This window comes from Herpailurus yagouaroundi, unplaced genomic scaffold (assembly GCF_014898765.1).
Source record: "Herpailurus yagouaroundi ecotype Mexico unplaced genomic scaffold, PumYag 77, whole genome shotgun sequence".
Taxonomy (NCBI): domain Eukaryota; kingdom Metazoa; phylum Chordata; class Mammalia; order Carnivora; family Felidae; genus Herpailurus; species Herpailurus yagouaroundi.
Window position 1 is genome coordinate 54,296,870 of NW_024412388.1, and position 23,872 is coordinate 54,320,741.

General features: G+C 40.1%; 1 protein-coding gene across 3 annotated transcripts in view; it reads left to right on the forward strand.

Annotated features, from left to right (window-relative positions):
• DNAJC6 (DnaJ heat shock protein family (Hsp40) member C6) overlaps positions 1-23,872 on the forward strand; it is a 150,992-nt gene that overhangs the window by 43,262 nt on the left and 83,858 nt on the right. The window contains exon 1 of one of the 3 annotated variants that reach the window (XM_040470510.1): positions 5,995-6,205. The exons of the other annotated variants lie outside the window; for them this stretch is intronic. Within the exon in view, the coding sequence (XP_040326444.1) occupies positions 6,010-6,205 (196 nt within the window). The 5' untranslated portion in view covers positions 5,995-6,009. Of the gene's footprint in view, positions 1-5,994; positions 6,206-23,872 lie in introns of those variants that run through there. 3 annotated transcript variants of the gene reach the window in all.

A 23,872-nucleotide genomic window follows, 5' to 3' on the forward strand; every position in this document is an offset into this window, starting at 1 on the left:
TATATATATATATATACCACATCTTCTTTATCCATTCATCCATCGATGGACATTTGGGCTCTTTCCATACTTAGGCTATTGTTGATAGTGCTGCTATAAACATTGGGGTGCATGTGCCCCTTTGAAACAGCATACCTGTATCCCTTGGATAAATACCTACCAGTGCAATTGTTGGGCTATAGGGTAGTTCTATTTCTATTATTAATTTTTTGAGGAACCTCCATACTGTTTTCCAGAGTGGCTGCACCGGCTTGCATTCCCGCTGGCAGTGCAAAAGAGATCCTCTTTCTCTGCATCCTCACCAACATCTGTTGTTGCATGAGTTGTTAATGTTACCATTCTGTCAGGTGTGAGGTGGTATCTCATTGTGGTTTTGATTTGTATTTCCCTGATGATGAGTGATGTTGAACATTTTTTCATGTGTCAGTTGGCCATCTGGATGTTTTCTTTGGAGAAGTGTCTATTCATGTCTTTTGCCGATTTCTTCACTGGATTATTTGTTTTTTGGGTGTTGAGTTTGATGAGTTCTCTATAGATTTGGGATACTAACTCTTTATCTGATACGTCATTTGCAAGTATCTTCTCCCATTCTGTCGGTTGCCTTCTGATTTGCTGATTGTTTCCTTCACTGTGTAGAAGCTTTTTATTTTGATGAGGTCCCAGTAGTTCATTTTTGCTTTTGTTTCCCTTGCCTCTGGAGACGTGTTGAGTAAGAAATTTCTGTGGCTGAGGTCAAAGAGGTTTTTGCCTGCTTTCCCCTGGAGGATTTTGATAGCTTCCTGTCTTACATTTAGGTCTTTCATCCATTTTGAGTTTATTTTTGTGTGTGGTGTAAGAAAGTGGTCCAGGTTCATTTTTCTGCATGTTGCTGTCCAGTTTTCCCAGCACCACTTGCTGAAGAGACTGTCTTTAATTCATTGTATATTCTTTCCTGCTTTGTCAAAGATTAGTTGGCCATACGTTTGTGGGTCCATTTCTGGGTTTTCTATTCTGTTCCATTGATCTGAGTGTCTGTTCTTGTGTCAGTACCATACTGTCTTGATGATTACAGCTTTGTAATACAGCTTGAAGTTTGGGATTTTGATGCCTCCAGCTTTGTTCTTCTTTCTCAAGATTGCTTTGGCTATTCAGGGTCTTTTCTGGTTCCATAGAAATTTTAGGATTGTTTGTTCTAGTTCTGTGCAGACTGCTGGTGTTATTTTGATAGGGATTGCAAGAAATGCATTTTAGAAACCTGATCATACATAATAATTTTTGCATTTTGCCACAGAGAGAACAGAGCCAGAACTCTTTGTTGTCCAGTTATGTAGGCAAGTGCATTCAGTTGTCACAGTGGGTAGGACATTTACAATTGGGACCCTAGGACCCCTTACTACTGCTATACATAGACATTCAAACATTTATAATTAGAACCCATAGTGAAAAATACATTTATGTCATTATTGAGGAGAAACACAAACATACTTTCACCACACAAACTCAAAACAGTAGTTCAAGAAACCATATCTTACCATATGCCAAAAACCGATGTTTTCTGACCTGTTTCATTTAATAATGGTAATGAATTGCTAAGTTTATTTTATAACCTAGTAAACCACAATGTACAGTTTTTAAAAAATCACTAGACTAGGTGACAAAAATGCATTTTATTTGTTAATTTATTCACTACTTTATTAATTCAGTAGATATTTACTCAATCTCTAGTGAGTGTGAGGTGCTCCTTTAGACATCATGAGGGATACAGACATTAGAAAACATGGATTTTGTCCTCAAGGAGTCTGAAATCTAATAGGAAAGAGATGCATAAAAATATCTAAAATGTCAAGGCAGAACAATTTCTACATTATACATAACGTTTTTATATTAGCCTAATTTTACAGATGGGAAATTACAATTTTTTTTAAAAAGTTACTTATCCTTGGGGTGCCTGGGTGGCTCAGTTGGTTGAGCATTAGACTTTGGCTCAGGTCATGATCTCACGATTCATGAGTTCGAGCCCCGTGTCGGGCTCTGTGCTGACCGCTCAGAGTCTGGAGCCTGTTTTGAATTCTGTGTCTCCCTCTGTCTCTGCCCCTCCCCCGCTCACACTCCGTCTCTGAAAAATGAATAAACGTTAAAAAAAATAAAAAAGTTACTTATCCTTATAAAAACAGTAGAATGATAGTGATAGCAGATAACATTTGTTATGCACTAACTATATGTTAGGTACTGATTTAATTCTCACTACAGCCTTATTCTGATAGTGCTATTCTTATGCTCATTTTACAAAGGAGGAAAGTGAGGCAGAGAGGTTAAGTACTTTAGGAGATACAGCTAAAAGAGTCTGTAGAAATAGGGTTCAATCCTAGGAAATATGGTTCTAGAACCTCAATTTTAACCGGTATGTTATACCTGGAAATTTAAAAGCACGGATCATATTCCCAGATGGGTCATGGCATATATCATCTTCTACTCCCACCACAAAATATTGTGACATCTGTTGTGATGGGAGAGTATTTTGAGGGGGGTGGACGTGATGGGCAGGAATAGGGCCTGAACATTCCTCAGTGTGGATAACCTTTACCAAGTTAGTAAAAGTGACTTACTAAGTCAGCAGTAGAAAAGGCAAAGGGAAAGAATGCTACCCCCAGATCCCTGAAGAGGGCATCTAATTCTTTGGCTCTGTTCCATATGTGAGGTAATATTGTCGAGATAAAATAAATTGTGGAGCAATCTTGCTTTTGGAAAAGCAGGAAAGTTTGGCTCTAAATGTTCACCTTGGATTTTACCAGTGCCATCTCCCTTCCTTAAGCACAGGTCCTCATTCAGAATAACACAGACAAATTTCCATTAGTATAATCCTGGAAAAAATAATACTGCCCTTTATTGAGCATCCCCCCAGGGAAGAACTAGGACTATTGTGCACTGAGGACACAGCCGTGCCCAAGCCAGCCCAATAATAGTGATAATAGTGAATATTTGTTAAGTACTTACTCTCTCTGTGTTAGGTACTAATTTCTTACTTCAACTATACAGTGATGGTGTTTTTACTATGCTGTATTTTATGGAGTAGAAAAGTAAGCTCCTCATGCATAAGTGAACTCTTTATGAATTTGATCTTTAGGATAGTAAAGACAATTTTAGTGTCAAAATTGGTGTGTATTCCAATTTAAGCCCCAAACTAGTTTTTAGACTGTTATAAATTAACATAGTTATTGTATTTTCCTGCCTTTGTATGTTCTTTATATCCTTAATTTTGTAGGGTCATTAATAGTTACTCCTTTAAAAAAATGTTTATTTATTTATTTTGAGAGAGAGCAGCAGCAGAAGGGCAGAGAGAGAGAGAAAAAGAGATCAAGGGTTTTGGGGGGGGGGCAGAGAGAGGGACAGAGAGAATCCCAAGCAGGTTCCATGCTGACAGCATGGAGCCTGACGTGGGGCTCATCTCACAAACCATGAGGTCATGACCTGAGCCCAAATCAAGAGTTGGGATACTTAACTGACTGAGCAACCCAGGTGCCCCAACAGTTATTCTGGTTAATTTTATTTATGTTAAATTAATGTCAAGAAAAAAATTCAGTGGTCCCTTTAGCCCATTCATGTTTTTCTTTAAATTTGCAAACTGGGGAGATAGATATCCAAAAATACAATGGCATATGTTTCATCTTAATTTCTTCCAGCAGTATGTCTGGAACTCTCAAAAACAGTTGAACAAAAAGAACTGAGAGAGCTCTTTTTGAAAATAATTATTTTTCACTTTTGAAAAGTGGTCATGTCTCAATTCTCTTAATCCAGTGATTATAAATCCAGAATTTGCCAAGGCATATGATGGATACTAGGTATTTACTCTCCCTGTGTCTCAGTAATGAATCTTATAAGAGAGAAGGAAAAGTGCAGAAAAAGATGATTTAAAATGTTATTGGAAAATATGTATTTACTAGACTTCATAGAGTATTACTTTAGTCAAGTACATAAAATAGCTCAATCTGACAGATTTGGAAAATTAAAAGTATGAAATCTGTGTTTAAAATTTTATTACAGTTTTAACTGCTCTCACTCAAGTTGTTTGATCTTGTAAATGAGCATTAACTGCAATTTGTGATTTGGGTCACACCAGACCTTTTTCAGATACTGCACTTTGGAAAGCAACTGGTCAGGGAATTGAGGTCTTCCCAGAGGGACTGGAGGAATCTGCAGCATTCTTGGCCTCTACTGATTCGTCCTATTCTTCTAAGACTTTGTGTTTGGGTGGTCCTTGAATAGGCAAATGTCTTTCAATACAATTAATTTATTTTATGTAGATCCATGTAGAGCTAGAGTTTCTTGGAAACTTAGGGTCCCAAGTCATTTGGACCCAAGCCTCTTAGACGTTGTTTGATTTCCTGTCCTTAAGTGATCAAAGTAACAGCAAAAGAAAGCCACGAAAGGTGAGAAGGCAAAAATGCCTTTGTGTATGGGCTTAAGCAAATTTTATATGCATGCACTTTTTTTCTTGCTGATCCGTGATGAAACTCTGCCAAATGACTTTTGAAAAGCTCTTTCTTTACTTAGTCATTGCAAGTCCTAACAGGGAAAAGTATCCTTTTAAACCAGGATTTTACTTGAAATGATAAAAATGAGAGATACTTCTGCAGTATTAGTAATTCAGGTGAAAATGAACATTTGGTAATTGCATTTTGAGACTTAGAGTTATGTCCAGGTTTTGCAAGCCATGAAACATATAATGCTGGGGTTCTCTTTAAGAATAAGAATATAAAATCACAAATATAAAATTAGGTGCATAGCCTTGCAAAGGGCTTCTGCACGAAAGGGGCTCTGACCCTTCAGCTTGGTTAACTTTGTGATTAATTCTGCACTGATAATGAGTGACTGCTTTCTTTGTTTTCTGAAAATTATGAAAGAAAAAAGGGGGAGGGGCTAGAGAATGGAAAGAAAATCCTTGTCTAGCTTGCTTCCTAACCATCCCCTCAAGCCAACTGAGTGGTATAGTCCTTTCTCCAGGTCCCAAGGTAAATGATGTCAGAACTTAAATTGCACCTGATTCGACCTCCCCTCCTCCCCCAATTATTCGTTCAACAAATAGTTCCTGAAACAGTCACATCTACTCCCAAGGTGGAATGGACCCTGTCTCGTACTTAGAATAGCCAGCTTTTTGAAATCTCACTTAGGGATCATTCCCATTATCCTAAATGTGCAAAATACTGCTGTTTCTTTCTGTGTTAGCATACATATAACTGGCATTTAACATGCGTTCTTTTTCTGTCCAATTAAGTTACAAGTCAGTCCTCCGGGACGATAACCTTTGATATGCCGAATCTTCCAGCAAATATAGGCTAAGTTATACAAAATGGGCGTGTCTGGATTTTACCAAGAGACCCCCTCGTCCCCAAAGCTTACCAAACACAGACACCCAGCCTCTTTCTTCTTTACCTCGCGCGCGAAAACACCCACTACCCGGGTCGTAGTAGTTCCCTCCCCCTTCCACCACGCCCCATTTTCAGCCCTCAGCCCCCCTTCTTCAGAGTCTCCCCTCCCTTACTCTGTCTCTTTTCTTCCCTCCCCGTGGGCCAGCCGCGCTTGGAGCTGCCCTGCTGCGCGGCGGGGCGACGCGGCGACACCTATAGGATTGCTTCCGGGCACTCCCCAGCCAGAGGGTGGCTGGCCCGGGTCCCGGAGCTCGGCAGGGCCGGCGGCTCCGCGGCGGCGCCGAGGACGCGCGCACCCGCTAGCCCTCCCGCCCGCGCCCTCTTTTTCAACCTCGGTCGCGCCGGGCGCCCAGAGCCTCTCTGCCCAGGGCGGTGGCTTTGCCGCGCGCCCTGCCAAGCTCCTCTCTGGTGGCCGCTCCCTCTTTCACTCATCTATGCGTCATGTCGGACACTTGATGGTTTTTTTTTTTCTTTTTCTTTCTTTCTTTCTTTTTTCCTTTTTTTTTTTTTTTTTTTTTAAATTCCTCCTTCGAGCCCTTTCCACCTTCCACCTCCCCTTCGTTTCCCAGGTTGATTTTTTCCCCCCTCTTCTCTGGGCTTGCCCATGAGTCTCCTCGGGAGCTACCGGAAAAAGACCAGCAACGATGGTTACGAATCCTTGCAGCTGGTGGACAGTAACCGGGACTTAAGTGCGGGAAGCGGCGCGGGTGGCGGCAAGCAGAGAGTGAACGCCGGGGCGGCGGCGGCGCGGAGTCCCGCCCAGCAGCCTCAGGAACGCGCCAGCACCATGGACAGCTCAGGTAGCGCTGGCGGCGGGGTGCGCCCCGCTGAACTCCGCTGGGTCCTCCAAGAGGCGGCCCACTCCGCTAGCCCGAGGCTCCCACCTCAGCCTTGGCCTGGGAGGGGCCGGGATGGAGCGAAGGCATCTAATACCACCAGGGTGCCGCGTCTCTAATTTCTCTAGTTCCTGGAGCTAGGAAACGTTAGATCTGTCTTGAGGCCCAGTGACTGTAGCGAGCGCCTCTTAATCTCGCTAGGCTGCTGAATACACCAGCTGGAGGCGGGGAGAGGAGGGGAAAGGGGAGGGAAGGGGTGGAGGCGAGAAGGGAGAGGGTGGCGCGAGGAGCCACTGGGAAGGAGGGCAGGGAGAGCAGATGCCTTCACTACCCAGCTGGATGAGGGGGAGAGGTGAAGGAGCAAGTGCGTTGAATGTTTTTGCAGCCTGCAGACGGTATTTATTCCAATTATTATTCTCGTAATGCTGATGTCATTTGCAATTCTGTAAAGCTGTGCCTCTTCTCAATTTGGCTGTCTGCTAGGGTTAATGCTGTTACCTTTCTTGAGCAATTTTTACCTTGAGCAAATTTTTATCTAGAGATCTTTTACACAGCTTTAGGCTTTGTACGATGAAATTTATTTCATCGGCTATTGACTTTGATCTTATCTTTTTTGCATTGAGTGTACTAATACATCATAAACTTTACATGTAAGGAAAATGAAAATGCCTCTAAACTTTGTATCTGGGCTTGCAACCTTCGTTTATAAAGCATTTTGACAAGTTGGATTTCTCTCTGTTGGAAATGCTCTTTTAGTGATTTCCATAGCAAAAATGCTCTTTTAGTGATTTCCATAGTGATTTCATTTAATATACGTATGTTGGATCAGGGGTATTATTATAGCTGTTTGCTCACCTTTTCAAGGAACCAGGATCAGAGGATTGTTTACATAGAGATAATTTATAATTGAAGTGCTCAGTGTTTTGTTCTACACAGGTAACTTTAATATATTGGACAACTGAGGAATCCAGAGGAAAGATTCATTTTGGGTTTTTTGGGAAGTAATGAAAAGAAACTGAATTTAATTCCTGCACTTTGGAAATAAATGCTTGTTTCTTTTAATCGTGTAATGGCTCTCCCTGGACTACCATTTTCTATTTTCCTCATCCCATAGGTGGGATAAAATATTGTTTACAGATGTTCAAGTGTCCTGGCCTGAAAACATATTTTACCCATACAAGCTCTTACTGAAGTTAAATAAGGTGTTGGTGCAGTGTTTTCTCAGGACCATTTTAAATTAAAGCTAAAGTTACCCAAAGGGACTAATGGTTCTACCAACTTTGGTGTTGATGTTGTACACGGGTATTTGATTTATGATTTTCAAATCTTTGATAAAGTCCAGAGCATCTTTTGCCTGGATGTGATCTCTTTTAAATCTTAAAAAAAGATTCATGCATTCCAAATGATGCCATCATAATCCTTTCTGGAAAGTAGTGGACAAGTACACGCATGACTGAAATGGAATGAACAGTTTTCAAATGAGTGAGGGAGAGCCCCACTTCTGGAAAATGAAATTTTCTGGAAATTTTTCTGGAGAAAGAAATATGAAATTTTGTGTAGTTTTTTTTTTAATTTTTTTTCAACATTTATTTATTTTTGGGACAGAGAGAGACAGAGCATGAACGGGGGAGAGGCAGAGAGAGAGGGAGACACAGAATTGGAAACAGGCTCCAGGCTCCGAGCCATCAGCCCAGAGCCTGACGCGGGGCTCGAACTCACGGACCGCGAGATCGTGACCTGGCTGAAGTCGGACGCTTAACCGACTGCGCCACCCAGGCGCCCCTAAATTTTGTGTAGTTTTCACTTTTCATAGGGATTTTTGTTTTAAGAATTGGAATTTGTTTTTAAAGTTTGTTATATCCTAGAATAAATTTAACACCTATTTCCTGAGTCTGTTATATGCCAGGTACTGTGCTAAGGACACTTCTGGCCTTTAGGGGGCTCATATAATAGTAGTAGTAACTCAAACACACAGCAGCCTATATAGTAAGTTCTGGATTTTTGAGGATTGTCTTTTTTACCAAATCACTTTTTCAATAAGTTTAGAGAATAAAAATGAATTGATAAACTTTTATAATGGGAAAACATTTTATTAAGAATATTGTTATCTCTAAAGCGCTTTGCTAGGAGTTGATTCTTCAATTTGATCAAACTAGCCTTGTATGAAGAGGTTGCAGGGATTCCTCCCTTTCCCCACTCCTCTTTCTGCTTAGGGGAATGTTGTGGCTGCCTTAGGGCAGTACTATTTATCTTCTGACTATTTTGATGCATAATTGCAATCGAGGGAAGTCTGGGAGGATGCTCTTTGTTTGGTTTGGATGAACGATTGGGTCCTGAGAGTGGTGTTTCTTTTAGTGGGTAGCAAGTTTCATTGACTAGTGCAACTATATCTATCTTGTCTAATTATAGTTCTTTCTATTCAGATCCTCAAAGAGTGGCCTTGTGCAGTGTAAATGTATCCATTTGTTTAAGACATTTAATTAAACTCATGGATCATTTCTAAAGCAGCAGTGATCTACCCATTTATTCAACTCATTGTACTGTGACATGCTAGATAGAATAGGTGGTTCATGGGGCTTTTGGTCTAATAGAAATGTTTATGAGTAGAAAAAGTGTGTTTAGAGGATTTAAAAATAAATCTAGAGGACTTAAAGCTTAGTTTTAATAATACCCTATGCTTGTATAACTATTTATAATAGGTAGAACATTTTATCTTTATCTTTCTATCTATCCATCTATTTATATCCAAGTTAGTTGGCATATAGTGTAAAGATAGTTTCCGGAGTAGAATTTAGTGATTCATCACTTACATGTAACACCCAGTGCTCATCCCAACAAGTGCCTTCCTTAATGGCCGTCACCCATTTAGCACAATCCTCCACCCAGCACCCCTCCAGTAATCCTCGGTTTGTTTTCTGTATTTAAGAGTTTCTTATGGTTTGCCTTTCTCTCTGTTTTAACCTTATTTTTCCTTCCCTTCTCCTGTGTTCATCTGTTTTGTTTCTTTTTTTTTAAATTTATTTGAAGTTTATTTATTTTTTAGAGAGAGAGCGTGAGCACATGACGGAGTGGAGGCAGAGAGAGAGGAGAGAGAGAATCCCAAGAAGGCTCTGTGTAGAGCCTGACATGGGGCTTGAACGCACAAACTATAAGATCATGACCCAAACTGAAATCAAGAGTCTGACACTTAACTGACTGATCCACCCAGGTGCCCCATGTTTCTTAAATTTCACATATGAGTGAAATAATATATTTGTCTTTCTCTGCCTGACTTATTTCGCTTAGCATAATACATTCTAGTTCCATCCACATTGTTGCAAATGGCAAAATTTCATTATTTTTGACCACCGAGTAATATTCCATATATATATTCATACACACACACACACACACACACACACACACACACACATCACATCACATCACATCACATCTTCTTTATCCATTCATCAGTTGATGCACATTTGGGCTCTTTCCATACTTTGGCCATTGTCGATAGTACTGCTATAAACGTTGAAGTGCATGTGCCCCTTTGAATCAGCATTTTTGTATCTTTTGGATAAATACCTAGTAGTGCAATTACTGGGTTGTAGGGCAGCTCTATTTTTAATTTTTTGAGGAACTACCATGCTGTTCTCCAGAATGGGTGCACCAGTTTGCATTCTCACCAACACTGCAAAAGTGTCCCCCTTTCTCCACATCCTTGCCAACATCTCTTGTTGCTGAGTTGTTAATTTCAGCCATTTTGACAGGTGTGGGGTGGTATCTCATGGTGGTTTTGACCTGTATTTCCCTGATAATGAGTGACATCAAACATCTTTTCATGTGTCTGTTAGCCATCTGGATGTCTTCTTTAGAAAAGGTCTGTTCATGTCTTTTGCCCATTTCTTCACTGGATTGTTTTTTGGGTATCGACGAGTTGGATAAGTTCTTTACAGATTTTGGATACTAACCCTTTATCTGATATGTCATTTGCGGGTATCATCTCCCATTCTGTTGATTGCCTGTTAGTTTTATTGATTGTTTCCTTCTCTGTGTGGAAGCTTTTTATCTTGATGAGATCCCAGTAGTTCATTTTGGACACTTATCTTATTTCGTTTCCCCAGAAATCTATTAGGTAGGGTAAGTGGCATATGTCTTGTCTTAGAGATTTGATGTCAAACATCTGCACTATTGTTACTAGCTGTAGAACCTAGAAAAATTTTAAGCCTCTTCCCCATTTATAAAAGAATCATAATAGTTGTTCTTAAAATAGAGCTTTTAGTTTGAGGCTTAAAACAACATTAGGATACAATTGCAGTTTTTCTTTGTGTTGCTGTCAGTGTCTTTCCAATTAGATGAGGAAGCTTATTCTTTGAGATGGTAGGAGACTTGTTCAAGGTAAAATAGCTACTTAGTTGACAGCAAGATTCAGGTTTTCTGACTCTGAGCTTTAAGTTTTTCTCCATTGAACGGAACTGTTTTCCTGTGTAGGTAATAATATCAACTAATTATTGAGATGGAAACAATATTATCTCCTTGGATTTCCCCTCTGTTTTTAGATGAAAGAGTGACAGATGTTCACAGAAGTATAATGACTTTCTAAGTCAACAGACTCTCAAGTGGTAGATTCCAGAGCAGCCCCTAAGCCAGAACTGTTTCTAGAGCTGTCTGCCTGCCCTGGCTCACTTTCTCTTCATTTGAATTATTCTTTAGAAAAGATTGTCATTCAAAGGTCATCCTCTCATTTCCCAGATGGCACTGCAGCTTTCCCAGTTCATTAGCTCAGAAACCCCATATTTCTTTTGTGCACATTTCACCTACCATGGAAAGCAGAATCCACAAATGTAGAACTCCCAGTCTTGAGTCACTCAATTGTTCCAACATTAGGCTTTACTTATCAAGTTTGTAATGACAAGCCATAAAACAGAAGTCCAATTAAAAACTGTTTCCAGATTTTAGTGGGACTTAAGAGTATAAAGATAATGAAGAATGCTAAAATAAAATACTTTCCTGTTTAGTAGAAATCTGATTGAAAGAAAAAATTACCTTTAAAAAATCCTATTCTGTAGGATGTAGTGTTTAAACACAGCATCTACATTTTAAATCAGGCTTTCAGGGCGCCTGGGTGGCTCAGTCAGTTAAGTGGCCAATTTCAGCTCAGGTCACGATCTTGCGGTCTGTGAGTTCAAGCCCTGCGTCGGGCTCTGGGCTGATGGCTCAGAGCCTGGAGCCTGCTTCCAATTCTGTGTCTCCCTCTCTCTCTGCCCCTCCCCCGTTCATGCTCTGTCTCTCTCTGTCTCAAAAATAAATAAATGTTAAAAAAAATCAGGCTTTAACATTATGAAGTATTTATTTGGATAACTTCATCCTCCGTTGAAATAATATAAGCATATATGTGCTAATATCCCTTTCTTAGGAATACCTGTGCATTTAAGGGTCTTGTAAGGTGAAGGGAAAGTGATTTACTAATTTATTTAATGTGTGGCTAAAGTTTGAATGTTTCTGTATAGCCGTTTAAGGATGCATCTGTGTCAAAGTTCAAATTTGCTTGGAGACTGCCAGGTTTCATAGACTTAAAAGGGGAATCTCTTGAATCGAGTTTTAGAAAGATGACCTTATAGTCTATGATATGCACCTTCTGTGATGGAGCTATCACTGCCTTGAGGCTATACGTTTCCACTGTTCTCATCCTTTTATTTAAGCAAAATTGGACTTTTTGCTCTCTAGATACAAAATAAATCCAATCCCTTACCCACATGGCCACCCTTCGAAAATAGAGAACACATCCTGTTTCTCTTCTTAGTCCAGTTTATTTCTAATCATACATATATATATACGTGTATATATGCGTGTGTGTATATGTATGCATGTATATATGTATGCATACGTATATACATACATATATACACGCATACATATACATGCATACATACATATACATATATACATGCATACATATACACATATACATATACATACACATATACATATACATACATACACATATACATATATACATATATACATACACGCATACATACGTGCATACATATACATGCATACATATATACACATACATATATATAAACGTGTGTATATATAATGTATAATTTTTTTAACTTTAGCAAGGTTTTTTAGTCAATTTTTATTATAAAAGTTTTTATTATATAGGTTTTCCATGCTCTTGTTAAAAAAAGAATTAAGGGTTACAGAAAAGAATGCAATGGAAAATATAAAAATAGGGGCACCTGGGTGGGTCAATTGGTTAAGTGTCCAACTTCGGCTTGGGTCATGATCTTGCAGTTTGTGGGTTTGAGCCCTGCATCAGGCTCTGTGCTGACAGCTCAGAGCCTGGAGCCTGCTTCAGATTCTGTCTCTCTCTCTCTCTCTCTGTTCCTTCCCCACTCATGCTCTGTCTCTCTCTGTCTCTCAAAAAAATAAACGTTAAAAAAATTTAAAAAAATAAAAATAAATGTCCATAGGATTGCAAATGAAGAATTTAGTGGTGAATGTTTCTGTTTGCTTCTTTCTCTGCAGTAAGGAGAAATAGGGGTGTCTGAGGTAACTGAAATGAATATAGTTGTTTTTCACTTTGAATCTTATAAATAAGATATCTCTCTTGACTTACATATAACATAAAGAATTTTAAAATGCTAGAAGTAAAGGAAAGCAGGAAAAAAAAAAGCAGTATTGACTAAGACTGATTACATCCTTATATGACACCAATATAGAGATTGGAGAACAATATAATTGGTACCACTTTATGACTTCATGGAGTAATATCTTGCCAATGAAAATATATCCCCACTGCTCTCAGGATAAAGCCCAGAACTGGACTTTATCTTAACTGGACACTGGAAGCCCATCATGGTACCTCTGCAAGCCAGCCCAGTAGAACTTCTTGTCCTTTCTCCCCTGGTGGGTCCTCCCACCCCCATTTCTATGCTTTCATGTACACTGTTCTCTCAGGTTAGGCAAGCTTCTCCCATAGCCACCTAGATGTCCACTTTTCCAGGTTATTTTCTACTCATTCTTCAGCTCCTTTACCCCTGGAGGCTGCATGGGATGACCATTCTCCCTGCGCCTCCAGCAGCTTGTATGTCCCTGCCATACCTCTCATCACACTGGTTTGTGATATGTTGCTTGGCCTATCTTTCCCTCTAGACTGTAAGTAAAGTTCAGAACAGGGCTGTGTCTTACTCACCTTGGTCTTCTTGTCACTGCGTGGCACTGATAAATACTCGAATGAATAAAGGCATGAACTGATTTTGAATTTTTAAAAAGGGCATTTTTAATGAACTGTACCCATCCAACTCAAAAAATAAGCATACAGCTAGATTTTAATAGAAATGAGGCCAGACTTAATAGAACTTAAACTGTTGGCAGAAAGCTAGACCAACTCAGTAATGAGCATTTTTCATATGCAAGGACACTAGAGGGGAGAGAAAGATAATTAATACATAGTCCCAGACCCCCAAGAGATTTCTAATGTGGAAATGTAAAGAAATAATAAGCTTACCAAAAGACTGCTTTTTTGACCAAAAAAAAAAATGCATTGTATTATGCCATTCATCATTAAGATAATTTTTTAGCAGAAAAAAACCAAAACTAAATGTGTATAATTTTTTTTAATGAAGTAACAATAGATGATTTTTATCTGTAGATTTGTGTGTTTCTTCATCAGTATCACAAGTTTGGAATCTTCACTATTTTCAGGTTTATTATTAAAAATTTTTGGGGTGTCTAGGTGGCTCAGTCAGTAAGTGTCTGACTCTTGTTTTTGGCTCAGGTCATTATCTCACCATCATGAGATGGAGCCTTGTGTCGGGCTCTATGCTGACTGCGGAGCCTGCTTAAGATTCTCTCCCTCCCTTTACTTCTACCCCTCCCCTGCTTACCCTCTCACTTTCTCTCTCAAAGTAAAAATTCTTTGTTTCACCTTTGGTCATCTGCAGTTGTAGGTAAGCATTATGGTAACCTTTTATAACCTGTACTCACCATTTTGAACTCCTTTTGGAAAGAGTCTATAATTTTGAGGTGAATTAAAGAATCCTGGGGTTTATTTTTTTATGTTTATTTTATTTTTGAGGGGGAGAGCACAAGGGGCAGAGAGAGAGGAAGACAGAGCCCAATGCAGGACTTGAACTCACAAACCCATGAGCTGTGAGATCATGACCTGAGCTAAAGTCAGATGCTTAACTGACTGAGGCACCCAGGCGTGCAAGAATCCTGGAGTTTAAATTGTACATTTCCTCATTGGCTCAGGAGAAAACTAAATTATAGTTATTGTATACTAAACAACATCTCTTGAAATTACTTAGAAGCTTTTGACAGAGCAGTTCAATGTCTGAATAATAAGTTCTTCATGGTCCAAGGAATTAGGAAATTTCATGACATGTGCCAAGAGATCTGGCAATTTCTACTTCGTTTATTGGCTTTACTTGACATCTACAGGCCATAGCCTAGTCCAAAATAGCTTTTTATTTCAGTAATACATCAAAGCATAATTTAAAAAGGTACTAAGGATAAAAAATTAAAATTCAGCTGTGTGATGTTAACAATGCAAATAACCCCACAAGGAAGCAATCAGATGATTCAGTGCTTGCTACGCAGGTTGGGTTTGCACATGCAGAAAATTACTGTTGACATGTTCAAGTGTAGTACTATACCTGGTGGCTGGCGAGTTTGGCACGTGTTACAGCCACTTTCTGATTTTAGAAATGTTATGCTGTAGCCTGGGTGGCTTGGTCAGTTAAGCGTCCGACTCTTGATTGGCTCAGCTCATGATGTCACAGTTTGTGAGTTCTAGCCCCACATTGGGCTCTGCACTGTCAGTGCAGAGCCTGCTTGGGATTCTCTCTCTCTCTCTGACCCTCTTCCACTCTCTCTCCCTCTCAAAAATAAATAACTAAATTTAAAAAAAGAAAGACACGTTATACCGTAAAAGAAGTGCATTCCAGAATTGGGTATATTTGGCAAAAGGCAGGGCGAATAAGTGGTATAATAATAGACACATATAGTGCTATGGAGTGCAGAAGAATGATGCTTAATTTCAACCAGTGCGACTAGGGAAGGCCAGAGTAGAAAGTGCTGTTTGAGCGGGAGGTCAGTAGGTAGACAAGGAAAGGAAAATTGATTTGGGCTGAGAGCTGGGGCATAGTGACATCATCATACATGCATGGTATGTTGAAAGAACTACATTTAGGCCTGGAAGCTGGAGCCTGTATGGGTTGCAAGAGCTACAGTGGATGGCGTTGGGAATACAGATTGAACCTAGATCAGGTGAGCCAGCTGAGAAGGTTGGACTTTATTCTGTAGGCAATGGGAGGATCCTGCAGATTTGGGAGAGGGGCTGAGGCAGGGCTGAGTTATCCACAGGCATAGCACCTAGGGATCAGAATAATTTTAAGGCCAAGAAAAATGTTTTAATTTTAATTTCTTTTACAAAGCAGAATAAAATAAATGAGTATAACTGTAAGGAATTAAGGAATTCATTTTCATACCAGTGCAGTGAGTGGTGCCTGGGTGTCTCAGTTGGTTAAGCATCTCACTTCGGCTCAGGTCATGGTTTCATGGTTTGTGAGTTTGAGCCCTGTGTTGGGGTCTGTGCTGACAGCTCAGAACCTGGAACCTGCTTTGAATTCTGTGCCTCCTTCTCTTTCTGCCCCTCCCCCACCATGTTGTATGTCTGTCTCTCTCTCAAAAATAAATGAACGTTAATGTATATATTTAAATATATAAACATAAATATATTTAAATATATAATATATATATATATATATATTTTTTTTAATGGAGGAATGAGCACACGGGGGCAGAAGTGCCTAGGGCCCACAAAGGTCTTGCTGCAGTTCCAGAGAGAAGACTGTAATAAGTGAGCACTGGAGACATTCTGCAGCTGCATAAAAGATGGACCCCATCTGTGGTTCCCAAGTGTGTCCTGCCTGCATTAGATTTTCCTGAGATGCTGGTTGAAAACACAGGTTCCTGGGCCCCAGGGATTTATGATTTAGGGAGGGGGCATACTGACAGAGGGGGTGCATGTACCTGGGGGACAGGGAGAGTAAGTAAATGCCCACTAGGTTGATGACCTGAAAAATAATGACAGCCCAGTGAAAAAAAGAAAGAAGTAGGTCTGGAAAGCATTGCACAAAAGAATGGACAGACTGACAGCTAAAAAGTGGAAGTGGAAAATGTGACCAGGGGTTTTCTATGCATCGTGAGCATACTAGAGAGAGGGCTGGATATGCTGTCAGGTTGGCACAAGGTTTCACCAGGCTTTCAGCTTTTTGGTAGGCTGCCCATTAGGCTGTGCAGATCTCCATGGGAGTGCTGTGGAGGAGGTAGGAGGCAGGAGGAGGGCCTGTGTTTGCCTAGCGGAGGAGTAAGGTAATCGGTGGAAATGCTAGAACTGAAATTCTGCGGCACTGGGCTGACTCCAGGCCAGTGGCTGGAGGCCAGAATGGTGTAAAGTAGCCAGCCTGCCCTTATGCCCATTCTCAGGGGCAAGCCCCAGGCTCTGGGCCCTTTCTTGGTGATGGAGGCACGGGAAGAAAACTCAAACACCAGAGAAACTTGCAGGATGATTATTGAAGCAGGAATTCTTGGAAACAGACAAATGCCTGAACCCCGACCCCCAGAAATTCTCAAGGACTGCCTTGTGTCAGCCTTTGGTCACTTGAGCATCACAGCAAAAATCAGCAGGCTGACATTTCTCTTTGCTGCTTATTCTCCCTTTGCTGTCTCTCTCTTCTGTGATCCTTCTTCCCAGTATTCTCTTCCTTCTGCCTTCTCTTCCTCCTTCTCCTGCATCTTTAGCTTCCTTGCCCCCCTCTCTCTTCTTCCCCTCTCCTATCTCCATGTCCTCCCCTTTTCCCCAGTAAGTGAGTCAGCATATTGGGGAGACTTGGAACCCCATGCTGTAGGAAGGTGTGTGGATGACTGTAGTTCGGGGGGTATTTGTGTGGGGGTGTACATGTGTGACTTAGATCCCAGGCTGCTTGCTGCTTGTGATCCAATGAGTGTGAACACTGGTGTCACTTTCCAAATTGGGTAATTGCATCTGACCTACCTAAAATTTCACTTGCTATTTCAATTAGCCAAGTGTTCTGCACTGTGACTTGGTGATGAGAGGTTTCATAAGCCTCCATCCCAGAGGTAGCTGCATTTCATTCAGATGAAGGAAAGAATTTTACTTACTAATTTGCAGCTATGGAGTGCAAGATAATAACACACCATTTCCCCCTCCCTGTCTCTCCTACCTCACCCCTGCAGGAAAGCAGATCTTTCTCTTCCCTTCCCCTATTGCTAAAGCCTAGATAAATGGCTGTATTTTCAACCCTTTCAAGTCCAAATTTGTGGATGCTATTGAACAGTGGTGATATTAGGGAACCATGAGTTAGAAACCCTAGATGTAAGGTCTGGCTTTGTCATTTATAAGCCAGACTTTGTTGTCATTTATGCCTGTGATGTTGGGCAGGTAATTCAAATGAGAAAAATCAGACTGACCCTGCCAGTTTCATAGGCAAGGGGGAAATGTGGGAATGTGGAGGAAAACACTTTGTGGTGGGTAATTCTGCATTCACTCATTTCATAAATGTTTCCTGACCACCTGTTATATGCCAGCACTGTTCTAGCCATGGGGATACAGTGGAGGACGAGACAGATAAGACTTCGGTGCTTATAAGCTTATATTGTAGAGCACAAGACATACCATAAACCAGTAACCCAAGATAAAGGATTATAAGGTATGCTAAATGCCACGGAGGGGCTAGAGTGAGGGAGAGAAGAACTCAAGGTGGTGGTGGGGAGGAGGGAAGCCTAATTTACAGAGCACAATCCAGTAAGGCCTTTCTGAGGAGGTAGTATTTGAGGTGACATCTGAAGAAACAGACACAAACAGGAAAAAGAGACAGAGTGAGAGAGAGAGAGAGAGAGAGAGAGAGAGAGAGCGAGAGCTGTATGTAGAGCATTTCAAGTACTAGGTTCAGCAAATGCAAAGACCTGGAAGAGGGGCCAAGGTCTGCAAAAGGATATGTGACTGTTAAAACCAGCACTTAGTGAGCTGGAAGGGAAGGGGGACAAGTGAAGTGTGAGTTGTATTTGTAAGAGACCATTTTGTCTGCTTGCATCAGGAAAGGATTTGAGGTTCCTTCATAGCTTCATAGGTATTCGAGACTGTAGACAGGATTTATATACCAGAGATGATATCAGTGACTATTACTGTTCAACATTAATGGTCAACTTTTTAAAATTCAAATGAACTAATGTTCTCATAGCATCTTAGTGTTGACAACATGTTTTTCTATACTCTATCCTACTTAGTTCTTAGAATGTTGAATGTCCCAGTGAAATCGGTGGCGTTAACAAGATTTTAGAGATGGGAAGCTCTGTAGAGGTCAGTGAGCTGATGTGCATCTAAACCAGCAGCAGCCTCCAGGTCTTCTAACATACTGAAGAGTGACACATTTGCAGAGGAAGAGAGTTGAGGTCTTGGGCACCCTGTGGCCAAGATCTATCAGCTACTTTAAATGGAGATAAGTTGGAGGAATATAACGGTAAAAACTGGATTTTAACTGCTAAGAAAATTGGCTTAGGTTGACTTGAAATGGATAGCAGTGGGGCACCTGGGTGGCTCCATTGGTTAAGCATCTGACTTTGGCTCAGGTCATGATCCCACCGTTCGTGAGTTGGAGCCCTGCATCAGGCTCTGCACTGGTGGTGTGGAGCCTGCTTGGGATTCTTTCTCTCCCTCTCTCTTTGCCCCTTCCCCACTTGCACATGCTCTCTCTTTCTCTCTCAAAATAAATAAATGAACTTAAAAAAAGAGAAATGTGTAGCAGCATTTCACTTTAATTATTGGTCTTAAAATCCAGCCACTAAATCCCCTAATGGGGTAGGAGCCTGGCTTTGTCTCTCAGTGTGCCAGGAGAGAACTGTCTCCATTATGCCTCATTGGCACACAGAGCCTGGGAGGCTTTCACACACTGTCTTGTTTTGTGATCATTTGCTGTTGTAACAGAGGACAGTTCTATTTCATATGTTGCTTTGTTTTCAGGCCATTGCATGAGAGCTGGGCCTCTTGTCTCTTAAAAAGCAAAACCAAACCCAAACAAAAGCTCTATTTTTGTTTACAGCAAGATACATATTTATGAAGAAAAATTATAAAACAATTTAGTAAGTCGTATAAAAATGAAAATAAAAGTTCATTTCCTTCCTTCCCACCTTTTAGTTTTACTCTCCAGGTATAATTAACATTAATGGTTTCTTCTATGTACTTACAGAACTTTCTATGCATTTTAAGCTTATACACAACCACATAGACACATGCTGATTCCTGCACACTGACACATGTTTGCATACACATTCATACATAATAAATACCTGTATATTCTTGAACCCTTCTATACATGCTATTATAGAACTCGATGTTTACTTAACACTATGTATTGGATAACTTCGTGCGATAGTATCTAGGGATATACCTCATTTTCTCTAATGACTGCTTTGAATCCACTGTCCCAATTCTATTGGTGGGAAGTAAATATCTTTTGAGTATGTATTTATGTATATGGTATATGTGGTACACCCATGGGATAAATTCTTAGAGGTGGAGCTGCTAAGAAAAAGAGCACACACACACATCACGTTATGATAGATCTTGCCAGGTTACTGTCTGAAGAGCTTTGTACTAACTTAAAATTCTACTAACTTAAATTTCTACTAAAAGTATATACAACTACTTGTTTTCCCAGAACCTTGTTAAAACCGAATGTTGTCATGAAACTTCTTAATCATTGGCAGTCTCATAAGTGAGAAATTGTGGTAATGGTTCATTGAAACTGGCATTACATTTTGATACTTCCTTGAGTTATTTTTGTCATTGGAATTGGGTTTTAATTACTTTTTATTACATAGGTAATACATATTTAGGGTGAAACAATTTGGAAAATGCAGAAGAGCACCAAGGAAAAAATAACTGGTAAGCTTGTTTTCTGTAGGTGACCACTATTGACATTTTGAAATATGTCCTTTTGTCTCTTATCTGTGCAAAAAGTATAAATGAAACGATGGTGTTACCTTCTTTGTTCTTCACTGACTGTGGCTACTTGTTTTCTTGTGAAATATTGCAATACAGCACTGGGTTTGGAGCTAGTGCTTGTTCAGACCCAAGTTTTGACATCACTGATGAGCTTTGTGACCTTGGGCAAGGCATTTTACTCCTCTGAGCCCCTCTGCAAAACAGATAATGTCTTTCTTATCAGCTTGGTAGGAAAATCAGATGGGGTAAGGAGTAGAAAAGTACCTAGTGTATTCCCTGCCCTATAGTAGATGCTTCATAAATGTTGGCTGTGTCGAGATGTTGGCGTGAAGTAAGAAAGTAAGACCATGTTGGCAGTATTTTATTATCCTGGGGTTTCTCCAAAGTAGATCATGTTTCTGTCTTCATTCTACAAGGTTCTGAGCATTTTCCTCATTATATTCATATTGGGATTGTTTGTAAGCTTTGAGTCAATTTGTGGTCACCATATAGTCCTCATAAATGTGTAGTGTATTTCTTACTACAACTCTTGGTTGAGGCAGTTCGCAGGCTTGATACATGATGGGGTGCTCAGAATAGCCCAGTTTAAGGAGAATTTCTTTGTTGGGGGGGGGGTAAGGATGAAATGAGGAACTTTCTGAGGATGAAAGGAAATTACCACTTATGTTCTAAGTATAACTAGGCGTTGCTTATTTTTATCTTTATTTTTTCTCCCCAGTGTTTCCACAAAAGCTAATTCATGTAAAGACATGGTTCCCAGTGAGGGGCTAGTTTATACCTCCCCCAACATGGGACATTTGGCAATGCCTAGAGACACTTTTAGTTGTCACACTTGCAGGGGTGGGTGATGGGTTGTTACTGGCATCTAGTGGGTAGAGAGGCTGCTAAACATCATACAATGCACAGGACAGCTCCCCACAGCAAAAAATTGTCTGGCTCAAAATGCCAATAGTGCAATGATTGAGAAACCCTCATACAAAAGAAATGAATATATTGATTATGAGTTGAAGATGGTGAACTTGGTGAAGTATGTGTCCATGGACCCATCAGGTACTGTTCAGCACTACATATTAAACTGTATCTAAAAGGAATTCTTCCTGGCTTCAGGGAGATCCTTCACTTTTCAGAGAGATGGTGTGGAAAAGGTCTAAGTTGTGAAATAGTTCTTTGCCTAGGGCTATTCCCTAAAAACCCCTGAAGTCCTAGAGAGTTCAAGTTCCTGTCTCAGTTTTTTCAGAATCCAAGATACAGTTCCTTTGTTCATTCAAGCATTTATTCATTCAGAAGACACTATTAAAGTAACTATTAGCCCAAGTAGTGTGCTTTGAGATAAAAAGAAAAAGAAACAAAAGCCATAGTATCTCCCCTAAAGGAGCTTAGAAGACATTATTGTGTTTAAGAACTCGGATCTGGATCTGTGATTCCTAGGTTCCTGCCTCTGCCATCTGTAATCTACGTGATTTGAGTCCTCATTTTAGGATGAGGTTAAGAATATCTACTTCATTTTATTGTTGTGATGATTAAAATGTTGATAAACTGGGTATTTTTTTCCTCAAATTTTTATTTAAATTCTGGTTAGTTAACATACAGTGCAGTACTGGTTTCAGGAGTAGAATTCAGTGATTCATCAGTTACATACAGCACCTAGTGCTCATTACAACACGTGCCCTCCTTAGTACCCATCACCCATCTAGCCCATGCCCATGCCCAACTCCCTCCATCAACCCTCAGTTTATTCTCTATCTTTAAGAGTCTCTCATGGTTTGTTTCCTTCTCTTCTCTTCTTCCCCCCTCCCATATGTTTATCTGTTTCATTTCTTAAATTCAACATGTAGGTGAACTCATATGGTATTTGTCTTTTTCTGATTGACTTAATTTCACTTAGCATAATACACTCTAGCTCCATCCATGTCATTGCGAATGGCAAGATTTCATTCTTTTTAGTGGCTGAGTAATATTCCATTGCATGTATACCACATCTTCTTTATCCATTCATCTATCAGTGGACATTTGGGCTGTCTCCATAGCTTGGCTATTGTTGATAATGCTGCTATAAACATTGGGATGCATGTACCCATTTGAATCTGTATTTTTGTATCCTTTGGGTAATTACCTAGTAGTGCAATTGCTGGATTTTAGGGTAATTCTCTTTTTAACTTTTTAAGGAACCTCCGTTCTCCAGAGTGGCTGCACCAGTTTGCATTCCCACCAACAGTGCAAGAAGGTTCCCTTTTTTCCACATCCTTGCCAACACCTGTTGTTTCTTGTGTTGTTAATTTTAGCCATTCTGACAGGTGTGTTGTGGTATCTCATCATGCAAACTGAGTATTTAGAACAATGTCTAGCTCAATAAAATTTTAGTTGGTTTTGTTATATTTATTTTACTACTACTACTGGAATCTTGGAGCTTTATGGATTATCTAGTTCAGGATTTTCAAATTTGATTAGTACTAGATTCCTTTTCTCAATAAAGCATTACCCAGACTACCAATATATGAAATATGTGAAAACAGAGCAACTCTTTTTAAAGTAAGGATGGGAGGCTGGGACACTGCTTTCTTGGGACCACTCTCCTCTCTCTCATAACTGCCAAAGCTGAGGCTGTGGAGATTCCACTTTGACAACCACCAGTCTCAAACAGTTAACTCATTTTTTAAAATTTTTATTTAAAATTTTTTTAACATTTATTTATTATTAAGAGACAGAGCGTGAATAAGGGAGGGCAGAGAGAGAGGGAGACACAGAATCCAAAGCAGGCTCCAGGCTCTGAGCTGTCAGCACAGAGCCCGACACGGGACTTGAACTCACAAATTGCAAGATCATGACCTGAGCCAAAGTTGGACACTTAACCAACTGAACCACCCAGGTGCCCCAAACAGTTCACTCATTTTAAGAGTGAGGTACCTGAAGTCTGGAGAGAAGAAATGATTTAAATGAAGCATGAGGCAAATATACGAATAACTTTCATGTACATGTGTCAAGCACAGAAACAATGTTCTAAGAGGGAGTTCAGAGAGGGCAGAGACAGGATCCTTGGTTAGGTTGTATTTAGAGTCAGTGTAAAGATTGGGTAGAATTTTTAAATTTTAGATTAGGTAGGAAATAGGGTTTCAGGAGAAAAATAGAGTGATAAAGGGATGGAAGAAAAAGCATTGGAGTTCTTACCCATATCTTAGTAAATTGTCTTTGGTTGCAAGTAATAAAAGCTTATTTCAAAACATCTAAATTGAAAACCAAAGGAAGGGGGCTGTTGAAAATTTACAGGGTACCTTCTGGGTCCCAGGACCAGGATGTGGAACTCAGCTTTACTTGCTGAGAGCCTTCTGACAGCTTCTCTCTTGTGCTTCATGGTTCTTGTTTTACCCTCACCTGTACATTTGCTTCATTCTTCTTTCTCTCTCTGTAGACCAGTTTTCCTGTCTTCTTTGTGTACATGGATACTCCAAACATGACAAGTTTATACAAAACTAATTCAAACAATCAGTCTCTATGGACCATCTGTCTCTGAATCTCAAGCTCTAAATTCCAAGAGGGAGAATCCAGTTGGCTTAGCAGGTATTACTTGTGTACCTCTCATCCAGTAGTTGTAGCCACAGTAGGGGATGTGA